Here is a 25,026-nt window from a genome sequence, read left to right as displayed (position 1 = left end):
TTATGGAAGGGCAACAAAGAGTTAGATTGATGTACAGTTTGTGGCAAATCTAAGTGGAATGATGAAATTCATTTGGACGAGGACCGTCAACCCATATCGTCAAGTAAGAAACGCCCGGTAAAAGTGTTGCGGTGGTTTCCACTCATACCAAGACTACAGAGATTGTTTATGTCGCAGTATACATCGCCCCATATGAAGTGGCATGCAGACAACCGCACAAAAGACGGCAAATTGAGGCATCCGGCCGACCGTGAAGCATGGAAGTCATTTGATCAGTTGTATCCGGAATTTGCAGCGGACAGCAGGAATGTAAGGCTTGCACTAACCTCAGCTGGATTTAATCATTTTGGGAACCTTAGTACATCACACAACATTTGGCCCGTAATGCTTGTGTCATACAACTTGCCTCCTTGGATGTGCATGAAACAAACATCTTTCATATTATTCCTGATTATCCCAAGCCCGAGCTCACCTAGAATGGATATAGACGTTCACCTACAGCCCTGAATTGAGGAGTTGAAGGAATTATGGAATGTAGGGGTACGCACATTTGATGTTTCCACTAAAACGTACTTTATGTTGCGAGCACAATTGATGTGGACAATTAATGATTTCCCGGCATACGCAGATCTGTCAGGATGGTCTATAAGGGGAGTAAATGCATGTCCTTGTTGTATGCAGTTAACCAGGTCTCGATGGTTAAAACACAGCCACAAATGGTGTTTTATGGGTCATAGGCAATACTTGCCCTTGGATCATCCGTGGAGGAAGAACAAAAGTAATTTTGACGGTAACCAGGAACTACAATGTCCTCCCGATGTGCTTAGTGGGGATGAAATCCTAAGACAGTTAGAGGGGATGCCATTTGGGGATGAGGATGCCGACAAGTCAAAGCCAGATAGTAGTAAGAAGCAGGGAGAGAAGCGGAAGAAGAGTACTCCCAACACCAGACCAGAAGCGAGCAATCATGTATTATGGAAGAAGAAGAGTACTTTCTTTAGGTTGCCGTATTGGAAGGATAATTTATTACGGCATAACCTTGATGTGATGCACATAGAGAAAAATGTGATGGACAATATTCTTGGCACAATACTCAACATAAAAGGGAAAACAAAGGACAACTATGATGCTCGTAAAGACTTGCAAGAGATGGGATTGAGACGTCTACTTCACCCATTTACGAAGAATGGAAAAAACTATATGCCCCCCGCTTGCCACACGATGTCTAATGAAAATAAAATCAGTTTCTTGAAAGTGCTTAAGACTGAAAGACCGTACGATGACGAGTTTGAAGAGTCATGACAATCACATTTTGATGCAACAACTTCTACCTATTGCTTTACGTGGGTCACTACCAGGTAATGTGGTCAGATCTTTGGTTAAGATGGGAACATTCTTCCGGGGCATATGTTCAACTACGCTGACACTAGATAATTTGTACCGACTCCAGAATGAAGTCTGTTTGACTTTGTGCAAGATGGAACAAGTTTTTTTCACGAGCATGGTTCATGCTGTCGTGCATCTTGTCCGTGAATACCAACTAGGTGGACCAGTTCAGTATAGGTGAATGTATGCGGCTGAGAGGTAAAGTTTGATCGTTAAGTTATTATTATTATTTTTCCCCACTAATAAAAGACAGTGAATCACTGCAATTGATTGATTGATTTCCATATACAGGAGCCTAGGGGGGTTCAAATCTAATGTGTGCAATAAAGCGGCTCCCGAGGGATGTATTGCGGAGGGCTACATAGCAACTGAGTTGGTGACATTTTGCTCGATGTATTTGGATGACGCACCGACGTTTCATAATAAGGCCCAACGAAACCCTGATGATTGTAAGGGGGCGGGAACACGAGTCATCCTCAACCGTATTACACTGGCACAGATTCATCGATATATATTGTTTAACTCAGACGAGTTATTACCGCTACGGACATAAGTCATCTCTCTAGTACTTGCCATACCATTCCTTGTACAATCTTAATTTCGAGTGCACTATATTGAATTTAATTTCAAATTGTATGATATACATGGAAACGCTTAGAGGGCGAACAACGGACAATCAGTTGGAAAGCCACCATTTCGAACTATTTGTCGATTGGTATCGTGAATACATAAGAATACTGTGTTCTTACTGGTTAAATGAGGTGTATACGTGTTTCCCTTAGAAATCCTATATAGACCAATTTCAATTCATATATTGCCCTCCATTATACGCAAGTCAATGGATTGGACGACTTACGCAGACAGGAGCTGGGTGAGAAACTGGTAATGCACTGTAGAGGACCAAAGGAAACTGCAGTCAAGTATAACAGATATGTGGTTAATGGGAAGTTGTTCTGCACTCTGTCAGTTGATATCGGAAAAATGACTCAAAATAGCGGCATGTGTGTGCCGAGTACTGATGGTGAAACGTATTACGGGAAGTTAACCCAAATAATTGAGGTTGAGTACTACGATAGGACAAAGTATGTTTTGTTAAGTGTGATTGGGCGGGCAACACGAGGGACAGGGGGTACAAGGTTGACGAGTATGGCATAACGCTTGTGAATTTCAAAAACCTTATCCACACCGGAGAGAGTATTACGGATGAGCCGTTTGTGCTAACTTCACAAGTTGACCAAGTATTTTACGTCGAAGATGAAAGGAACCCAGATTGGACTTGCGCTGTAAGGACTAAACCTAGAAACGTGTATGATGTTGGTCAGGTCAAGGGTCTGACGATTCTAGTAGCAGCTACCACGAGATTGAACCCCTCCTCTTGAGTTCCAATCACGATCATGTTAACGCACCTGATGATGTCGATTACGTCCGACCCGATTTAGAACCAATCGAAGCTTATGTCATTTAATGAAATTGGAAATATGTTTATCTTTGAAATTTTATTAGCTTTTATTTCTTTTAAAAGAAATGTTTACATTAATTTATAATTACTTTTTAGGTTAACCATAAAATTTATATGTAGTTTGTGGAAACGATATATAATTAATTGAGTAACTAGTATATGTTTAAAATTTTAAATGTGTGATTACTTTACATATACTTGTACCTATTTAATTATTTTAAAGACTAATTTGTTTCGCAACGTATTTTGCAGGGAGACATGAGTTATAAGGGAAAGAGAAAAGCACAGAGGCAACCGACCGTACAGTTGACATCCGCCGCCAATGATTTACATTCGTCCCCCCGGTCTAATATGGAGCCAGAAGGGTATAGACCGATACTTCCACATCATGTGGAAGGGCATACCGATGCAGGGTGGGACGTGGGATGTGGTGATGACATTCATGTAGATCCTCAGCATTCTGACGTGGCAGAGCCGAGCACATCCACACGTTCACGCTTGACTTCACGACGTTGAGCGATATGGGGGTCGTTTCCCATGGCCATTTCCAGCGGCACCCATACCCCAGTAGCGGAGCACAGGTGGATGATAGTGATGAAACACAGCCCCCGGATAGCACTGAGGGTGATGAGGATGGTGTCGCGCATGACACGCATTCTGATGATGCCGCTACACGCCCGTTGGCGGTGGATGAGATTCGGACGATAAGTAAGTATATGTGTTAAAATATCGGAACATGTATTTTATTTAATTTTAATATGTGGTTAGTTTAAATAAGTAACTAACTTGTTCAAATTCGTAATCTATTAGGTCTAGATCAAAATGGCATCACCCACTACCATATATTGAGTGTCAAGTCATGCCACAAGCTGTGGGAGATCCCCGATAGCCAAAGGATCGTGTGCGAGTATAACCCTGCGTGGCAGCCTGTGGGACAAAGTGCTTCCAAATTTAGACGGATGACCGGAGTGTTCGTTAGGAGCAGTACTTATGTACGGATTAGCGACAAGTGGAAGAAGGTATCGGAGCGTAAGAAGTAAGATATTTGGCATGCATTGATGGTATGTTATAATTAAATATTATTGTATTTATGATAATGATTTATATATTCATATATTTATCTCAAATAAATGGACAATATTGTTAATGCATATATATGTGTGAATATATGCAGAAGCACTTCTATATCCCACCTGACTGCGATATCGCGGCCATAAAACAGGATGCTTTCCTTGATAAGCGAAACAAGCATACGACTTGGAGGTATGACTTGAAGCAGAGTCTTCATATCACGTTGGACGATACTCCGGCGACAGTGAAGGCTAGGGAAGGAGGACAATTATCCACGTACAATATAGAGGACGTGAATATATTATTGGAGAAATTGTGTACGAAAGAGAATCAAGTAAGTCACACATTTTAGTGAGTTTTGTTTAGTTTTATTAAAATGAATATGTTAGCCTAAAATATTAACAATGTTAATTGTGTAGGAATATGCTGCATATATGAAGGGAATCCGGTCGAAGAACAAGGAGCCTTACTACACCGAATCAAAGAGCTATGCCAGGGCTACACATGAAGAAGTATGTTTTTTGATCAGTTATATATATAATTTATGTTGATTGTGTTTATGTTTTAATTTTTTACGTTTTATTTGTGTATGCAGTTCATAAATACCGGGATTCCGCCAACACGAGCGCAGTCTTACATCAACACACACGTGAAGAAGACTGGCAGATATCCAAATGACTTGGTCAAGGAAAGATGTGTACGCTACTAATAACCGACATGTTTTGGTTAATGTATATTTTTTTGTAATTTAATTTAATATTTCTAATTGCTTCTGTTAATGTGTGCCATACAGGAGAGGATGAAGGAGTTGCTTCCCACTGACCCGGCTGCTACACAATCTGTCACCGAGGGCACCGTACGGTGGGTGCCCGACGATGCGTACGCACAGGGGATGGGCAATAAGCCGGAGTACGCAGGTCGGGTTCGCTAGGTTGGAGCAGGTCTACTACATGTGCGCGGTAGCATACACTCCTACTATAGACCAGTCGCGCCACGCTCACAACCTTCCGGGAGCTCTGGTGTCCCAGAAATGATAGAAACTGCTCTACAAGCTGAGCGGGAGAAGCATAAGTAGGAGATGGATGCGCTGCTAGAGACACAACGAGAGCAGGCAGCGGCGCAGCAAGCTGAACGGGAGAGGCACAGGGCGGAGATAGTTGCGCTGTTAGATGTACAGCGAGTGGAGGTTGATCAGCAGGTTTCTGTGCGGCTAGCTGAGACCCGTGCTAGTATGACCACTTTGTACGAGGCACGTTTTCGTCAACTTGAGCACATGTTGCAGTCGAGGTCCTCATCTGATACGACTCGAGTTAAAGATGTAACAGAAAAAGAATCCCCAGCCCGTTTGGTAGTGAAATCATTGGTGGGGAGTGAACCAGGTAATGCAATTTGTTTTTTTTTGCTTTGGGTTTTCTTGAGTATATATATGTATGTATGGATTTTATGACGTTGCAAAATGTTTTGTTCTTCATTGATTTGGTGATACATTAGATTGGAATTAGTATTGTTTTTTATGTTGTTAGTGTTGATAGCGACCTCGATAATGTTTGTTATTATTTCTACTACTAAACGTTAGCATTGTGTTTGTGTCTAATTTTAGAAGGATCTTATTTTCCAGTCGGAAGATATATATATAGATATTGCATTGATGATGATTTATAAGTGTAGTTAGTGCATTTTTTGTTCTATTATAATAATGTCATTTTGGTTAGCATATATGTTAAAGTTGTTATGGTCCATTTTTTTGTGTTTCGCCTAGGATCATGATAAGAAAGACACTTATTGCTTCTTGATTGATTGTTTTATCATCTCCAGGTATTGTGGATAAGTTGTCGAATGAGGAGGCTATCGACCTAGATTGAGCCTTGTATGTGAGTTCGTAGTTGGTAAACATATTATATATTTTGTTATTGTTTAGTTGTGTCAAACAAAACTATATTTCAAACAATAGTTATTGTTTGGTTGTATATGATTGACGTATTGACTGCATGTTTGTGATCCATATAATTATGTCTATATGATAAATAGTAAGTTGCATTAAATTGATGTTTAGTCAATACTTCGTTTGAGGTTTAATATATAGGTTGGGTCTCTTGTAACTATGTAACTATATGAAGAGGACAAATTATGATATTTGGGTACCGGTTGAAAATATCAATTATCAATTTACTTTTATGTTCTTGAAGGTACTTTATGCTTCAATTTAGTTCATGGTAAACTGCTAGTTTTGGTTAGACTAAGGGTTTTCGGGTTTCTCAACCGCTTACGTATGTATTGCCTGTATTTTATGATTCTTATCGAACGTTATTGTTTACTTTAATGATTTGTATGTGTTGTCTAAATTATGAGTTCCTCACTGTTGTCAGACACAACGAACGAGGTAGAAACTCCCTGGAAGATGCACTTGTAGTTTGCTTTCTTTTATTTAAAGGTTGCTCTTGTTTGTTTTCTGTGGTGACACATCATGTACACTTCCAGTTTTATTAGTTGGAAGTTATTTCATGCTAAAAATTTGTTATGTATAATGGATATTTCTACACATAAGTCATATCTGTATCACATATGAGTACTTGGTGAAAGTGTATTAATTGTATCTGATACTTGTCAAATATTTCTGGACATACATATGATGCACCTTGGACAATAGGATATGACCCTTATTATTTGCACAATGGTTGAGGAAAATAGTTGTAGAAATTAAGAGAATTGTACAACATAGGAAGGGTATGTTTTACCAACAAGGATGTTTTACCAACATCCATGTCAAACACAACAAGGATGCCTGAACGATAAAAATTTCAAACAATTTTACCAACATTTTGACATTACGATATTTATTAAATACCTCTACCTTGCTTGTTCAATTCATACTTTTTTGAAGAAGTTTTAGGTTGTGGTATTCGTACCCTTGCTTTATAAATGGTCAAAAATTATATAGGTGGATTGGAATATAAGAAAAATATATATGGCTATTTAGCATGTCAAGTTTAAGAAGTAATACATTCTTGAATCTGATTTATTAAAAATATGTTTGGTAGGCCATGGAGGAAAGTTTATAGTTTATTCAGTATTGTCTTCCACAGGATAGAGTAGAGTATTTCTTTCTCTTTGTAGAGTAACATCTTTTTTTGAATTTATTTCTTACAGCAGATTGTGAAGAAGCTTGTGGATGTTGTTGCCAGTATACATCAAGCTATCTGGGAAACCTTTGGAAATAGCGGTATGAGGAGCTCATGGATGTTGTTGCCAGTATATTATGGCCTTTGCATATTGCCAAGTATGGTTGGACATAAGACATATTAGTTTGGTTTGATTTTGTTTTCGATTTTGGTTTGACATATATCATAATATAATTGTTGAATTAACTCAATGACCTACCAGTTATTCCATGCTTGTCTCTATTTATTTCTTTTGTTGATAGATCTGAATGTCGAATTCTATTATATGTAACTAAATTTTTGGACATACATCCTTTCGTATTGTTAAACTTATGTTAGCATGGTTTTATCGTGCCATTTGTTTTTGTCCCTAGTACATCCTTAGGAAAGATGACATGAAAAAAATGGTTTTTTTTGTACAAATTAAATGGTGTACAAATTGTAAACCAAACAGTGAATTGCCAATTCAATTCAGGAATAAATTGAATTGGCAATTTATTCAATTCAATTTGTATAAATTGAATTCAGGAAAGAAATTGTTTCATGTTGCCAATTCAATTCAGGAAACAAGAAAGAAACCAGGAAATCTGGAAATTTGGAAATCAGGCAAATTTGGAAAAAAATATATATATATATATATATACCTAATTTCCTGACGAGGCATAAATGCCACGTCAGAAAATTTATGACGTGGTCGAACTCCAACGTCAGAAGTTTTCTGATGTGGCATATTCTACCACGTTAGAAAATTTCTGACGTGGCACTTCTGCCACGTCAGACGTTTTCTAATGTTGCTGTGATGCAACGTCAAAACTTTTCTGACGTATGCAAACTGCAACGTCATGAAATTTTTTGACGTTGTGGAACTTCACCCATCAGAATTTTCTGACGTTGTATTTCTGCCACGTCAGAAAAATTATGACGTGGCATTCCTGCCACGTCAGAAAAAGTATTCTGACGTGTGAATGGGTAAAACGTCAGAAAATTCTGACGTTTTACCCACTCACACGTCAGGAAATTTTTTTTTCCGACATATATGTTTCTGACAATCGACACGCGTCAGAAACGACCCGTCAGAAAAATTTTCTGACGTGTCAGACACTAGAAAACGTCAGAAATCTCTTGTCATAAAAAAATTATTTTTTTGTAGTGAATTGTGATTATAAGTAACACATTATTGAATCTAATGCCAATTACTTAATTTGATATTATATGAATCACATTATTATTGTACATTAATAATATGATTAACTTGAATAAAATATTTGAATTGTCATTGAATCATATGATTAAGTATTGATCTTATACATTTATATTATTCATATGCATATCTGTATAATTATAATTTATAACATATATACACTTATAAGTTTATAACATACATTGGAACTAAGTCTCTATATACTTAATTGTTGTATTAGTATGAATTGATATACTTATGAGTTATGTCATATTATATATGTATAATTTGTTATTATATAATCAAATGATTTAATGACCAATTGATCATGTGATATAATCATATAAATTATAGTAATAATATATTAATACTCAAATTGTGATTTAATTATCTAAAAAAAAATTATGATTTAATGATTAAGTGATTATGTTATATGTATAAATATTATTATAATTATAATTATAAAAATATATTATAGAAAAAGGCGGTTAGCGGTTAGTGATTAGCGGGCTGTTTCTAACCGCCCACATTGACACCCCTAGAATTGGGGTTGCAAATGGTGAAATTAGAAAGTGATGCTCTCCAAGTAATGCAGGCGTTGCAAAAAAATGAAATAAATTGGAGCGTATATGGTCACCAGACTAAGGATGCTAAAGAGATACTGAAATGTTTACACAAATAGAAAGTTAGTCTTGTTAGGTGAGAGGCAAATGGAGGCAACTCATCCTCTTTCAAAAGAACATTATCTCTCAAGGAGGAACATGTTCAATTGTTCTTTTGAAGGAAGTCCCCTAATATTGAGACAAGAGTTATAATAACTCAAAAGACAAAAAACTCAAGAATTAAGAATTGCAAGAATTCAAGAAATAAGAGTTACAAATGATAAATTAAATTTATAATTATTAATGTAAAAGTAGAAAATAATTGTAACGTTCATACTCTTTCTATATAAATAGAGTATTGTATACAATCAAAGAAATTAAAGAAAAAATGTAGCGGGATGTATGGACATAGGCTATAAACTGAACCACCTTAATTCTCTAATTCTATCTTCCTTATTCTCATATCTCTTTCCTAAATTATAAGTTCTAATACCTATTTATCATGTTAAATTCATCGCTCCTCTTTGCCAAGTAGTTGTCGGGAAAGAGCCTCCTAATTGGCCTTACAGATTCCCGAGCAGTTCTCCCCATCTAGCCAAAGAGCCAACGCCTGATGGCATTTTTGGGGGACATCGGGCTTGGCCATCAGAATTAGAGTCCTCAAGCAGATCAGGAACCACTCCCTTTCCTTTCTCCTTGGGCAATTGGGTCGTGTGACACAAGGCTCATGGCCTCCTTCACTTTCCATTGAATGGACATAATGATGTTTGTAAAGTCCCATGAGATAGGTCCTAGAGTCCTTAACCAATTGACTCCCAACACTTTATCACATCCTCCCAAGGTAAGTAAATAGAAGGAACCTTGGATGGAGAATAAAACTGCCTCAAAGCAACCTAAGCAAGGGCTTTTGTAACACCCCAAATATTTTCTCCATGTGATTAAAAATTTTACTTTGGAAATAAGAGGAATCTATGACATTTTATGGTTAAAAGGTAAATTTTGGTGACTATTGTTTAAATATTTTAATTTCTAATATCAAAGGATCAAAAAATTTATACTATGCTTCTAAGTGAGCGAAGGCAAAAGAGAGAGGGTGGCATCCTCGGGTGGCCGTGCGAATGCTGAATGTGTGGGATGGCCTGGTTGAAGCTACCATAAACATATCCGAATCCTCTTTAATCCATTTTGAACTGGAGAATATTCAATTAATGGGCAAAATCTCTCTATAGAGATCTTGAGACTATAAATGGGACATCTGTCCCATTAATAAAAAAAAAAAAAAAAATTAATACAATATTATATATATATATATATATATATATATATATATATATATATAATAAAAAAATAATAAAAAATTACAAAAAAATAATAAAAAGTTAAGGGGTGGCTAGGGTTGTTGCGGCCACCCCAGACCGCCGGTCTGAGGTGGCCGAAGCCACCCCCATGGGCGTGGCCAAGGGCCATGAGGGGTGGCCGAAGCCACCCCCAGCACCAACTCGGGTGGCCAGCCACCCCCAATGGGGTGGCCAACCACCCCTTATTTTTTATTATTTTGTTTTTTTAATTATTTTTAAAATATATAATTTTTTTTATATTAATGGGATAGATGTCCCATTTATTATTATTATTTTATTAATAGGATAAAGAGATCCTAGCCATTAATTGGAGATGATCATATTTTACCATAAACACACTGCTTAGGCCTTGTTTCGCGGTGGCATGCCGCATGGTGGACTTGATATTGAAGGCTGTGAATGAAACCAAAAAAAATGGAGAGGTATATTTGCATTTATAGGCGTATGGTTTATGAAATGATGGGGGCTTTATGAAATCCAAAAAATTTAAATTTGACACCTGATTTTGAATTGGATGTTTGTAATGGCTTTCTATGTGTGGATATGGCACTACAAAAATGGGGCTAGTTTTTGACTAGGGGTTTTTGACGTGTCAATGGTATTGACACGTCAAAAACCTCTTTTGACGCGTCGTTTTTGACGTTTATTGACCGTTAAAAGGGTAGGTGTCAAAAAACTGGGGTTTTTGGCGTGTCTACAGTGACACGTCAAAAACTTTTGACGTGTCGGGAGTAACACGTCAAAAAAAATATTTTTGACGTGGTAGTGTTGCCACGTCAAAAACATTTTTGACGTGTCAATTTTGCCACGTCAAAAATATTTTTGACGTGCTGAATTTTAGCACGTCAAAAATTTTTTGACGTGCTGAATTTTAGCACGTCAAAATTTTTTTGACGTGGCAACACTACCACGTCAAAAATTTTGGCCATTAAAAAAATATTTGAATTAAATTTTTTTTTTTAATTAAAAAATTTATTAATTTAAATTATTTTTCAATTAAAATTATATGGTCAGCTCTCTCCCCCCCCCTCTCCCCCCCCCCCCCACCCATTTTCGTTACCCCCCCCCCCCCCCCCCCCAGCTCTCTCCCTCTCTTCTTTTCTCCATTTTCTTATTTTCGTTACCCCCCCCCCCCCCCCCCAGCTCTCTCCCTCTCTTCTTTTCTCCATTTTCTTACTCTCTCTCTCTTCTTTCTTCTTTTCTTCATTTTCCATTTTCGTTACTGTCCCCCCCTCCCCCAGCTCTCTCCCTCTCTTCTTTTCTCCATTTTCTTACTCTCTCTCTTCTTTCTTCTTTTCTCCATTTTCCATTTTCGTTACTGCCCCCCCCCCCCCCCTAGCTCTCTCCCTCTCTTCTTTTCTCCATTTTCTTACTCTCTCTTCTTTCCTTCATTTTCAAAAACTCAAAACCAAAAAATCTTCAAAAATCAAAAACCAAATAAAAAAATTAACCTGAAAAATCAAAAACCCAAACCCAAAAAATCTTCTTATCTTCTATTCTTCTTCTTCTCTTTTCCTTTTTTTTTTTTTTTTTTTTTTTTGCAGATCTACTTCTCTTCTCCTTTTATTTTTCTTCTTTTTCTTCTTCCCTCTAGAGGGAGCTGGCCGGCTGCAGAGAGAAGCTAGGGAGATTGAGAGAGGAGAGAGAGAGAGAGAGAGAGAGAGAGTTGAGTCTGGAAATGAGAGAAAAATGAACAAAGATATAAAAGAATTATAAAGGGAAAAAAAGAGGGAAAGAAGATAGGAAAAAGAGGGAAAAAAGTTAAAAATCCCGCTTTTTTTTTTAGTGACGTGTTAACATTTAGCACGTCAAAAATTTTTGACGTGCTAAAAGTTACACGTCAAAAATAAACCAGATTTAAAAAAAAAAAAAAAAAAAAAAAAAAAAAAAAAAAAAAAATTGAAACAGTAATAATTTTTGACGTGCTGGGTTTTGGCACGTCAGAAATTTCTAACGTGCCAAAACCCAGCACGTCAAAAACTCAATCTCTATATCGTTTATATGTGTGATATATATAATTAAAAGAATTTAAAATAATAACTTTTATTAGCCTTTTGACGTGACATGCAAAAGACTAATAAAAAATATATTTTATTTATATATGTATATTTCTGATTTAATATATATATATATATATAATTTCGTATATAATTATAATAAAACAAAAATAATATGATTCATTATATTATATTTTTAATTATATAATATAATGAATTTATAATATATTATGGCACGTCAAAAACTTATAATATATATATATATATATATATATATATATATATATATATATATAATCTTATTTAAATTATTATAAATTTTATTTATTTAAATTTTATTAAAATTATATTTACTCTATCATATATTTACTCTATCCAATTAAAATTAATTAGAGAATAAATAAATTAATATTCTAGATGTATAGATAATTAGATGTATCAACTAACCGACCACATATGTTGTATTTGTCGAGTTCATATGAGGTTTGCGGATCTTATAAAATAAATGTATCAAGTATGTTTTATATATTTTTACAAAATTAATATGACTAGCTATCATATTAACATTACTAGACTGATCAATTTATGCATGCATGATATATATATATATATATATATATATATATATATATATATATACCAAGTAATTTATACTAATATGATAAACTATAATTTCCTATCCAATCAAAATTAATTTTTTATGCCAATTAACATTAATTGTTTTTTAATACATATTTTTTTATATCAAAATTAAAATTAGTTTTGACATATATATATATATAATTAAAATTAATATTTTTTTGACGTGTCATGCTTGACACGTCAAAACATTTTGACGTGCCATGCATGACACGTCAAAAGTTTTTGACGTGCCATGTGTGGCACGTCAAAAACTTATAATATATATATATATATATATATATATATATATATTATATAATCTTATTTAAATTATTATAAATTTTATTTATTAAAATTTTATTAAAATTATATTTACTCTATCCAATTAAAATTAATTAGAGAATAAATAAATTAATATTCTAGATGTATAGATAATTAGATGTATCAACTAACCGACCACATATGTTGTGTTTGTCGAGTTCATATGAGGTTTGCGGATCTTATAAAATAAATGTATCAAGTATGGTTTATATATTTTTACAAAATTAATATGACTAGCTATCATATTAATATTACTAGACTGATCAATTTATGCATGCATGATATATATATACCAAGTAATTTATACTAATATGATAAACTATAATTTTTCTATCCAATCAAAATTAATTTTTTATGCCAATTAACATTAATTGTTTTTTAATACATATTTTATTTATATCAAAATTAAAATTAGTTTTGACATATATATATAATTAAAATTAATATTTTTTTGACGTGTCATGCTTGACACGTCAAAACATTTTGACGTGCCATGCATGACACGTCAAAAGTTTTTGGCACGTCAAAAACTTATAATAAATATATATATTATCTTATGCATGCATATATTTATATATTAATTGGCATGCATGTGATATATATATATCACAATAAGAATTATAATTTATACTAATGACAATAAAAATAAATTTTTTATGCCAATTAACATTAATTGTTTTTTAATGCATATTTGTTTATATCAAAATTAATGTTACATTTTTTTTTTATTAAAAAAAGTTTTTGACGTGTGGAATTGACACGTCAAAAGTTTTTGACGTGTTAAACTAACACGTCAAAAGTTTTTGACGTGTTAAAATAAGACACGTCAACAATATTTTTTTTGACGTGTCTGCTTAGACACATCAAAAGTTTTTGACGTGGCAAACATAAGTTACTGTTTGCCACGTCAAAAAACATCTATTTTTTTGTAGTGTGGATGCTATTTATTGAGCAGTTTGGATGATTTGAATGAAAAAGAAGTTTGTAACGTTGCTTAACTTTTTTGTTGTGTGCTAAGAGAGCCTTTGACAAAAGCTTCTGTTGCATGCTATCTCTCTTGGAGTTTGGTTTTCTAAACCACAATCTTCAATTGCTTGAAGTTTAACAGTAGGTGTAAAAAAGTCAAGTTTTCCAAGGAGTAGTTTAATCGGTTGTGGATCATGCCTTATGAAACGGAAGTTATTAGTTCGAATTTTTCATCCCCCTCTCCTTGTGTGAACATGTCCAAAAAAAAAAAAAAAAAACAAGTGTAAAAAAGTCAAACATAGAAGATTGGCCAATAAAGAACTAGAGCTGCTGAGGAGGCAGAGAGACAAGTGACATACATCCATCGTCATCATTTGTTATATATATGTGACGACTCTTGCCGTTGCAAATAAGCCAAATCCCATCGTGAATTTTTTTTCCGCAGCTTTCCACACGCAAAAAGGATTTTCATCTTAATATTAGGGACAACATATCAACGACAATATGAAATTTTTATGTGACATCAGCAATGACCATAAAAAAAACTATTGTCACTGATAAGTGATTATTAGCAACGACTTTTGGGTCGTCACAAAAATTGCGGTTGCTAAAAATTGTTTTTCCAGTAGTGACAAAAGGTCAATTAAAGAATATACTAACAAGGATGTGTAGACTATAATACCCTAGATTAATGTGAAAGTTAACTTCTAAATCATATAGGTCAATTACAATGGCATGTATGTGTGAAGTCCTATATTTGTTATATACAAAGTGAGATTGGGTTATATAAATGATTCCATGAAGCTCAATTTGTAATTTTGAAAAGTTATTTCGAGTGAGAGAAATTGTGACACTCTAAATTATTAATATAAGTTCCACATTAAATTATGAGATTATAAAGGCAGGCATGTATCAAGATTCAAGGCCGTGTTTACATCACCACTTTCCTAAACACTATTCATCTCATTTTTTTTATAAAAAAAATCAAAATCAAAACATTCTCACTTTTTATATCATTCTATTTACTTTTTATATCACATCATTTACTTTTTACTATTATTCAAATAAAAAAAATCATTACAAAACAAAATTTTTTCACTTTAAAATACTACTTTTTCACTTTCTTTCTATACCAATCATTATTCTTTTTTATTATTATTATTATTTAAAATCCATGAACAATGTTGTGTTGTTCCATGTTGTTTAACAAACAAGGCCATTGGTTGTGTATCGGGTGAAACTGCCTATATACGCGACTTTAGATAATTTCTTGCTATAACCATGAATGAAGAGTCTTTTTAGGTATAGTATAAATTTGGTTAGCATTTTCTTAGGTAGTGACATGACATACTCTTTTGGCATAAGATTAGAGTGTGAGCAGAGAATTGTGGTAGTGGTAGTGTAGAGAAGTAATGGTGGAAGAGAGGTAGACATGGCTGCATGGAAGTGTTGGAAGAATTAGGATCCTCTCCAATTCATTTGAACCAGAAAATATCTGATTAATTATATTAAAATGATATTTTTGTTCCACCAAAAAGTGAAAAGACAAAAATACCTATCAAATATAACTAATTAAATACTCTCTAATTCATTTGAACCGGAGATGATGTAACATCCCGATATTTTTGTTCTTTTATCTTGTAAATAAATCGAGTGTTACGCTGAAATAATATCAGACAGTGAAAAAACTGTAATTATCAATAGAAAATAATACCGTTAAAATATTTTTCTCTATACAAAATACCCATAAATATGCCGAATAAGGCCTTTATACAAATCTATCCGATTGTCTAAACTCTAGGCAAATTCCTCCAATTTGGAATCTCTGTATATCTCAAGTATGAATCTCTAATCACAACTGTATAATTACCTTAACTTTTCATTCCTGCAAGTACTATAAAAACTGTGAAGTGATGAGTCAATTTGTCCCGATTATATAAATCATTGTTGAATCATATATATCAAAAGGCCAAACAAGTAATAAAACCACAAGAATCCATATTATTGGATATCAATATCTTACTCAGTAAGTAAGATCAGTGGGTTACATGAATGAATCATCAAGGGTAATTACTTGTCGAAACTCATTCTAGTATAATTGATCATTACCCATAAATTTTTCAATCACTGTCTCTCTCTCTCTCCCACCCAAACTCTTTTTCTCATCTTCTCGCTCAATCTCCTTTCTCTGATTTCATCTCAATCTCTTTATGTGGTTATAAAGGAAAATAAAGATAAAAAATATTTAAAGTGGGAAGGGAGACCTACGTGTGTGAGAGGAGGAAGGCTAAAAGAGAGAAAAAATAGGAAGTAAGGTTAAAAGAGGGAAAAAATAGGAAGTGGGTTGAATTTCATTCCCATTTATAAAAAAACAAATATAATAAAATCACAACTTCCATTAATAACTCCACGAATTTATCACTTCATAAAATCTCATTACATCAATCACCAAGTATAATAATCATACTCCAAAATATATTAATCAATCTTCAATTATCATATCTTTTAAATCATCCAATCAAAATATAATCTCTTATATCAAATCAGATCTCAAATTAATATTTATTTTATAATATTCATATGATCTAATTAATTCCTCAAGAATAAATATCATTACCTAATATAAATAATATATCACCAAATAAATATCTATAATTTAAAAATTCGAGACGCCATAGATACTGTGTTAGAAATAGTTGTCATGACTTAAAATTAGTGCAATTAACTACTACAATATGATGTGGCAGTGACATGTGTCCCTTATCCCGGTTTATGATGGATTAAAGAATCTACTAAATTTACTGTCGGAGATGCTGGGTAGAATGAAGAAGAGCATATCTCCTGGTAGAGTGGTTCCATGCATACTCCAACACGCCAACAGTGCCCCGTTTACAGGTCTATATGGTTTGTGTGCTTTAAGTCATAGAAATCAAACCCTACCGCACATCATAATTATTGTTGTTGGACTTTAGGAGTCTACTATGCGGCTGTCAAAAGGCTGTCTAGCGTTGTACATATATTAAAAAGAAATAATAAAAATAAATTTTGTCATTTTTTTAGTTAAATTTTTTTGAGTTAATATTTAATTTTTAATACTTCAAAATTTATTTTTAAGTTAAAAACTAAAATCTATTTGTGGAAGGTTAACACTTTAAGAATTGTATCACTTAAAAAGGATTTGATCATCCTAAATTTGATGTTAATACCTTAAATTTGGTGCTGATATTTCAAATTTAGTGCTAATACCTTAAATTTAAATTTTTTTTAATATCTCTCTTGTTCAATTTAAAAAAAAAGAAAAAAAAAAAGTAAAATATCTGACATTATTTAAAAAAAAAAAAAAAAAAATTGGTCACGTTAAACTTTGGTAGATGCTAGGATGGTCCTTGGATGCCGAATATCTCTACTCGGACTTTAGTGGCCACCTCAATGACTTGCGAAACAGAAAAGGTTGGTTTATTACAGCCACCTGTCCGACTTCAGTGGCGTTCACCTTGACTTGGTGGGCTATAAAGGGACCATGAGGCCTCCTTCACATGAGAAAAAAAGAGAGAGATGGGGAGGAGTCCATGCTGCGCCAAAGAAGGACTCAACCGCGGAGCATGGACTGCCTTGGAAGATAAAATACTTGCTGCTTACATTAGAGCCCATGGAGAAGGCAAATGGAGAAACCTCCCCAAGAGAGCTGGTACCTTTTTTTGTTGTCATTTTCTTAAACCTTTGTTTTGAATGTCTCTTGCTCTGTTCTCTCTGTTTTGGTGAAACCAATCAAGAAAATTAATGCAGGTCTGAAGAGATGTGGTAAGAGCTGTAGACTTAGATGGTTGAATTATTTAAGGCCGGATATTAAGAGAGGTAACATATCAAATGATGAAGAAGAACTCATTGTCAGACTCCATAATCTTCTTGGCAACAGGTGCTCTACTCTACCCTCCTTTTCCTCCGACTCTGTTCTCTGGTTCTGCCATTTTTTTATAGCAACTAATTTCTCCATCACATATATGTAGATGGTCTCTAATAGCTGGAAGGATACCTGGGCGAACAGACAATGAAATCAAGAACTACTGGAACACCACCCTAGCAAAGAAAGCCAAGGCTCAAAAAATTCACTCATCTTCACCACCTGCCCAACAAAGTTCCCTGAGCAGATCTCGAAACAAAAAGATGACAGTTGAACCTAAGAAAGGTGAGCCGCTGGCACCGAAGCCTTCGCAGGCTGCAGCAACTCCGCCCCACGTATTCCGAACCAAGGCCATTAGATGCACCAAGGTGCTGATCCCGGCGCTGACATCGCCAAACGAACATCATTCTTTCAACTCATCAACAGCCATAGACCCAGCAGAGCCTCAAGCGATTCAAAGTGATCAAGATAAGGGTAATTTAGAAGTTCACCGTGGAACTGAAGAGCTTCACGAGACTTGTGCTGGAGACTCCGATTTCTTCAGTTTGAGCTGCAACGAGTTTCAAGCCTGCAGCCATGAATATGCAGAGGGGGAGCATAACTTCAACAACAGTATGTGTATGGGTCCTGACCAGTCCCCATATTTTGACGAGGCAATGTTCAAGGATTGGACATCAAATTACTGTCTCGAGGAACGTGCCAATTTGGATCTAGAATCTTTGGCATTTTTGCTTGATTCTCAGGAGTGGCCGTGACACACAAGGAAAAAATAATATTATCAATATTATAATTAAAGTAATGCTAGGAACTTGTAGAATTAAGAAGATGGCGACAACTTGTACATATAAATAAATAACAACCCTGCATTTTACTATTTTTAGATTGTTGTGTTCTGAGTTACTATTTTAATTCCTCATAAAACATATTACACTTCAGAAAGAAATTCTGCTTTGGTCTCTTTACGCAGTCATAATGTCCTCACAACAACTATACCCATAAATTTTTTTTTTTTATCAATTAAAAAGGAAAAAATGATTATCAGAATGATTATTTTATTTAAGTACGACTATAATAGCATTTACCCACTCAAGACTATATAAGAAAAATTTAAACAGTAAAAACCGCATAGACTTTTTCAAATTTTAGAAAGAGATAATTTTCTCTTAAATATCATTTGTTGGGTTTCAGACTCTAGTAACTTTTACAGCAACATCCAACAGCATTAAACAGATTGTTATTTTTCGGATAAATTGTTTCAGAAAGATGGTGGCTACAATTTACATGGTTGATCGATGTAAAAGTCGAGATAATTTTCATCTTTAAAAAGGAGTAAAAAAACTTGGCCAAGTTCAAAGCTTCTGTTACCAATTTGATAGCCACCTGATCATGCGCTCCACCAAGAATTATTGCTATGTTGTTTTTCCAAGAAAAGGTACAAATATTGGGTATTAAGTTCTAATACCCAATATTTGTCATGTTAAATTCATCGCTCCTCTTTGCCAAGTAGTTGTCGGGAAAGAGCCTCCTAATTGGCCTTACAGATTCCCGAATAGCTCTCCCCATCTAGCCAAAGAGCCAACGCCTGATGGCATTTTTGGGGGACATCGGGCTTGGCCATCAGAATTAGAGTCCCCAAGCAGATCAGGAACCACTCCCTTTCCTTTCTCCTTGGGCAATTGGGTCGTGTGACACAAGGCTCATGGCCTCCTTCACTTTTCATTGAATGGACATAATGATGTTTGTAAAGTCCCAAGAGATGGGTCCTAGAGTCCTTGACCAATTGACTCCCAACACTTTATCACATCCTCCCAAGGTAGGTAAATAGAAGGAACCTTGGATGGAGAATAAAACTGCCTCAAAGCAACCTAAGCAAGGGCTTTTGTAACACCCCAAATATTTACTCCATGAGATTAAAAATTTTACTTTGGAAATAAGAGGAATCTATGACATTTTATGGTTAAAAGGTAAATTTTGGTGACTATTGTTTAAATGTTTTAATTTCTAATATCAAAGGATCAAAAAATTTATACTATGCTTCCAAGAGAGCGAAGGCAAAAGAGGGAGGGTGGCATCCTCGGGTGGCCATGCGAATGCTAAATGTGGTTGAAGCTACCATAAATGTATTCGGATCCTCTCCAGTTAATGGTTAGGATCTCTCTATAGAGATATTGAGGCTATAAATGAGACCTATGTCTCATTAATAAAAAATAATAATAATAATAATAATAATAAAATATTATATATATTTTAAAAATAATTAAAATAAAAAAAAATTAAGTGGTGGCTAGAGTGGCTTCGGCCACCCCAAACTAGAAGCCACCCCATGACCCTTGGGGGTGGCCCCGCCACTGGCTAAATAAAAAAATAAAAAAAAGATTTGGCTCTTGGGGGTAGCCCCTAGCCCCAACTCGGATGGCCAGCCACCCTTTAATTTTTTATTATTATTTTTAATTTTTAATTATTTTTAAAATATATATAATATATACATTTTTTTTTTTTTTTATTAATGAGATAAAGAGATCTTGGCTATTAACTGGAGATGATCCTATTCTACCATAAACGCACTGCTTAGGCCCTGTTTCGCCGTGGCATGCAGCATGGAGTACTTTATATTGTAGGCTGTGCATGAAACCAAAAAAATGGAGAGGTATATTTGCATTTATAGGCGTATGGTTTATGAAATGATGGGGGCTTTATGAAATACAAAATTTTTAAATTTGACACCTGATTTTGAATTGGATGTTTGTAATGGCTTTCGATGGGTGGATGTGGATCCTATTTATTGAGGAGTTTGGATGATTTGAATGAAAAAAGAAGTTTGTAACGTTGCTTAACTTTTTTGTTGTGTGATAAGAGAGCCTTTGGCAAAAGCTTCCGTTGCATGCTATCTCTCTTGGAGTTTGGTTTTCTAAACCACAACCTTCAATTGCTTGAAGTTTAACATTAGGTGTAAAAAAATCTAAGTCTCCAAAGGGTAACTCAATCGGCTGTAGACCACACCTCATGAAGCGGAAGTTATTAGTTCGAATATTTCGTCCCCCTCCCCTTATGTGGACATGTCAAAAAAAAAAATTGTGTAAAAATGTCAAACATAGAAGATTGGCCAATAAAGAACTAGAGCTGCTAAGGAGGCAGAGAGACAATTGACATACATCCATCGTCATCATTTGTTATATGTGACGACTCTTGTCGTTGCAAATAAACCAAATTCCATCGCGAATTTTTTTTCCGCAACTTTCTACACGCAAAAAGGATTTTTGTCTTAATATTAGGGACAACATATCAACAACAATAAAAAAAAAAAAAAAAAAAAAAAAGTATTGTCACTGATAAGTGATTATTAGCAACGACTTCCGGGTTGTCACAAAAATTGCGGTTGCTAAAAATCGTTTTTTTTTTTTTGTAGTGACAAAAGGCCAATTAAGCAATATACTAACAAGGATCTATAGACTATAATATCCTAGATTAATGTGAAAGTTAACTTCTAAATCAGATAGGTCAATTACAATGGCATGTATCTGTGAAGTCCTATATTTGTTGTATACCAAGTGAGATTGGGTTATATATATAAATGATTCCATGAAACTCAATTTGTAATTTTGAAAAGTTATTTCGAGCGAGGGAAATTGTGACACTCTAAATTATAAATGTAAGTTCAACATTGAATTATGAGATTATAAAGGCGGGCATGTATCAAGATTCAAGGTGGTGTTTGTTAAACACCACCAAACATCACCACTCCCCTCAATACTATTTATCTCATTTTTCTAAAAAAATCAAAATCAAAACATTCTCACTTTTTATATTAGTTCATTCACTTTTTATATCACATCATTTATTTTTTATTATTATTTAAATAAAAAAAAATCACTACAAAACAAAATTTTTTTTTTCACTTTTTAATACTACTTTTTCACTTTCTTTTTTATACCAATCATTATTCTTTCTTTTATTATTATTATTATTTAAAATCCATGAACAATACCGTGTTGTTCCATGTTGTTAACAAACAAAGACATTGGTTGTGTATCGGGTGAAACTGACTATATAAGCGACTTTAGATAATTTCTGGCTATAACCATGAAGAGTCTTATGAGGAATAGTATAAGTGTGGTTATCGTTTTCTTAGGTAGCAACATGACATACTCTTTTGGCATAAGATTAGAGTGTGAGCAGAGAATTGTGGCAGTGGTAGTGTAGAGAAGTAATGGTGGAAGAGAGGTAGAGATGGGTAGGCCCAAGTATCGGTCAAAACGGTCCAATTTTGGTTCTTATCGGTTATTAACCGATAATTTTCGGTTAAACGGTTTATTAACCGATACCGAACCAATAAAAATTTTAACCGAAATTATCGGTTATAACGGTACACGGTTAAACGGTTCGGTTAAACCGATTAACCGATTTAACCGTGAGCTTTATATTGATTTATTTTGTTGGGCCAAAAATGAGTTTTTTTTTTTTTACTTTTGAGGGCCCAAATACTTTTTGTTGGGCTAAAATAATTTATTAAAAATAAGTTGTTTTAGGGCCCAATATTTTTTGTTGGGACCCAAATATTTGTTTTTTGGGATAAAAATTGAAGCTTTTTTATATTGATCCACCACAACTTTTTTTTATATTATAAAATATATTTTTCCAAAGCAAATGGACTAATTAACATAATCAATGCTAATTAGACTAACAAAACTAGTTAATGAAAAATGCTTTCACCAAAGGCAAAGAAATTTCATCCAATGCCATCACTAAAAAATAAAAAATAAAACCTACCCAAACCCAAATTAAGATAAGGTTACATAGGTATATATATAATCTCAAAACTACATCGTTTTGGCATCCCTATTTAACGGTTTATATCGGTTAAACAGTTAACCGATATGAAATTTCTAACCGAACCGATAAGCATACCGGTATAAAAAATTTAAGCGATAAGGATATCGGTATATCGGTTCGGTCGAAACCGGTACACGACCAGTAATCGGTAACTGGTTAATCTGCCTACCCCTAGAGATGGGCATGGGGAGTGTTGAAAGACTTGATATCCTCTTCAATTCATTTGAACCGGAGAATATCTGGTTAGTTATATTAAAATGATATTTTTGTTCCACCAAAAAGTGAAAAGACAAAAATACCTATAAAATATAACTAATTGAATATTCTATAATTCATTTGAATCGAAAATAATCTAATCTGTGTTGGAAAAAATAGTCATGACTTAAAATTAGTGCATTTAACGACTACCATAACAGTAACATGTGTCCCGTATCCCGGTTAATGTTGGATTAAAGAATCTACTAAATTCACTGTCGGAGATGCTGGTAGAGTGGTTCCATGCATGCCTCCAACACGCCAACAGTGCCCGTTTACAGGTCTATATGGTTTGTGTGCTTTAAGTCATAGAAACCAAACCCTACCGCACGTCATAACTATTGTTGTTGGACTTTAGCTGCCACCTCAATGACTTGCGAAACAGAAAAGGTTGATTTATTACAGCCACCTGTCCGACTTCAGTGGCGTTCACCTTGACTTGGTGCGCTATAAAGGGGCGCCATGGGGCGTCCTTCACATGAGAAAAAAAGAGAGAGATGGGGAGGAGTCCATGCTGCTCCAAAGAAGGACTCAACCGCGGAGCATGGACTGCCTTGGAAGATAAAATACTTGCTGCTTACATTAGAGCCCATGGAGAAGGCAAATGGAGAAACCTCCCCAAGAGAGCTGGTACCTTTTTTTGTTGTCATTTTCTTAAACCTTTGTTTTGAATGTCTCTTGCTCTGTTCTCTCTGTTCTGGTGAAACCAATCAAGAAAATTAATGCAGGTCTGAAGAGATGTGGTAAGAGCTGTAGACTTAGATGGTTGAATTATTTAAGGCCGGATATTAAGAGAGGTAACATATCAAATGATGAAGAAGAACTCATTGTCAGACTCCATAATCTTCTTGGCAACAGGTGCTCTTCTGTAATCCTTTCCCTCCCACTCTGTTCTCTGGTTCTGCCATTTTTTATAGCAACTAATTTCTCCATCACATATACGTAGATGGTCTCTAATAGCTGGAAGGATACCTGGGCGAACAGACAATGAAATCAAGAACTACTGGAACACCACCCTAGCAAAGAAAGCCAAGGCTCAAAAAATTCACTCACCTTCACTACCTGCCCAAAAAAGTTCCCTGAGCAGATCACGAAACAAAAAGATGACAGTTGAACCTAAGAAAGGTGAGCCGCCGGCGCCGAAGCCTTCGCAGGCTGCAGCAACTCCGCCCCACGTATTCCGAACCAAGGCCATTAGATGCACCAACGTGCTGATCCCGGCGCTGACATCTCCAAACGAACATCATTCTTTCAACTCATCAACCGCCATAGACCCAGCCGAGCCTCAAGCGATTCAAAGTGATCAAGATAAGGGTAATTTAGAAGTTCACCGTGGAGCTGAAGAGCTTCACGAGACTTGTGCTGGAGACGCCGATTTCTTCAGTTTGAGCTGCAACGAGTTTCAAGCCTGCAGCCATGAATATGCAGAGGGGGAGCATAACTTCAACAACAGTCTGTGTATGGGTCCTGACCAGTCCCCACATTTTGACGAGGCAATGTTCAAGGATTGGACAACAAATTACTGTCTCGAGGAGCGTGCCAATTTGGATCTAGAATCTTTGGCATTTTTACTTGATTCTCAGGAGTGGCCGTGACACACAAGGAAAAAATAATATTATCAATATCATAATTAAAGTAATGCTAGGAACTTGTAGAATTAAGAAGATGGCGACAACTTGTACATATAAATAAATAACAAGCCTGCATTTTACTATTTTTAGATTGTTGTGTTCTGAATTACTATTTTAATTCCTCACAAAACATATTACACTTCAGAAAGAAATTCTGCTTTGGTCTCTTTACGCAGTCATAATGTCCTCACAACAACTATACGCGTAATTTTTTTAATTAAAAATGGAAGAAATGATTATCAGAATGACTATTTTATTAAAGTACGACTATAATAGCATCTTTCTGCTCA

The 25,026-nt window shown here is 34.8% G+C and overlaps 3 protein-coding genes across 3 annotated transcripts; all 3 read left to right on the top strand.

Moving 5' to 3' along the window:
• Nucleotides 1–3,366: 3,366 nt before the first annotated feature.
• Nucleotides 3,367–4,847, top strand: LOC148584658 (uncharacterized). The gene is made up of 6 exons (XM_088518561.1): nt 3,367–3,553; nt 3,656–3,864; nt 4,020–4,250; nt 4,336–4,428; nt 4,512–4,613; nt 4,710–4,847. Exons 1-6 carry the CDS (start codon nt 3,367–3,369, stop codon nt 4,845–4,847), a joined length of 960 nt encoding a protein of 319 aa, XP_088374687.1.
• Nucleotides 4,848–17,674: 12,827 nt separating this feature from the next.
• Nucleotides 17,675–18,878, top strand: LOC132184667 (transcription factor MYB123-like). Its single transcript, XM_059598386.2, has 3 exons — nt 17,675–17,807; nt 17,906–18,035; nt 18,127–18,878. The coding sequence occupies exons 1-3, from the start codon at nt 17,675–17,677 to the stop codon at nt 18,773–18,775; spliced, it is 912 nt and encodes a 303-aa protein (XP_059454369.2). The 3' UTR covers nt 18,776–18,878.
• A 4,724-nt stretch (nt 18,879–23,602) lies between these two features.
• Nucleotides 23,603–24,803, top strand: LOC132184570 (transcription factor MYB123). The gene is made up of 3 exons (XM_059598250.2): nt 23,603–23,735; nt 23,834–23,963; nt 24,052–24,803. Exons 1-3 carry the CDS (start codon nt 23,603–23,605, stop codon nt 24,698–24,700), a joined length of 912 nt encoding a protein of 303 aa, XP_059454233.2. The 3' UTR covers nt 24,701–24,803.
• The last annotated feature ends 223 nt before the right edge of the window (nt 24,804–25,026 follow it).

Source organism: Corylus avellana, chromosome 7, assembly GCF_965113065.1.
Source record: "Corylus avellana chromosome 7, dhCorAvel1.hap1.2, whole genome shotgun sequence".
Classification (NCBI taxonomy): Eukaryota; Viridiplantae; Streptophyta; class Magnoliopsida; order Fagales; family Betulaceae; genus Corylus; species Corylus avellana.
Note: the sequence above shows the minus strand (reverse complement) of the source record. Positions and strands in the feature narration are given on the sequence as shown.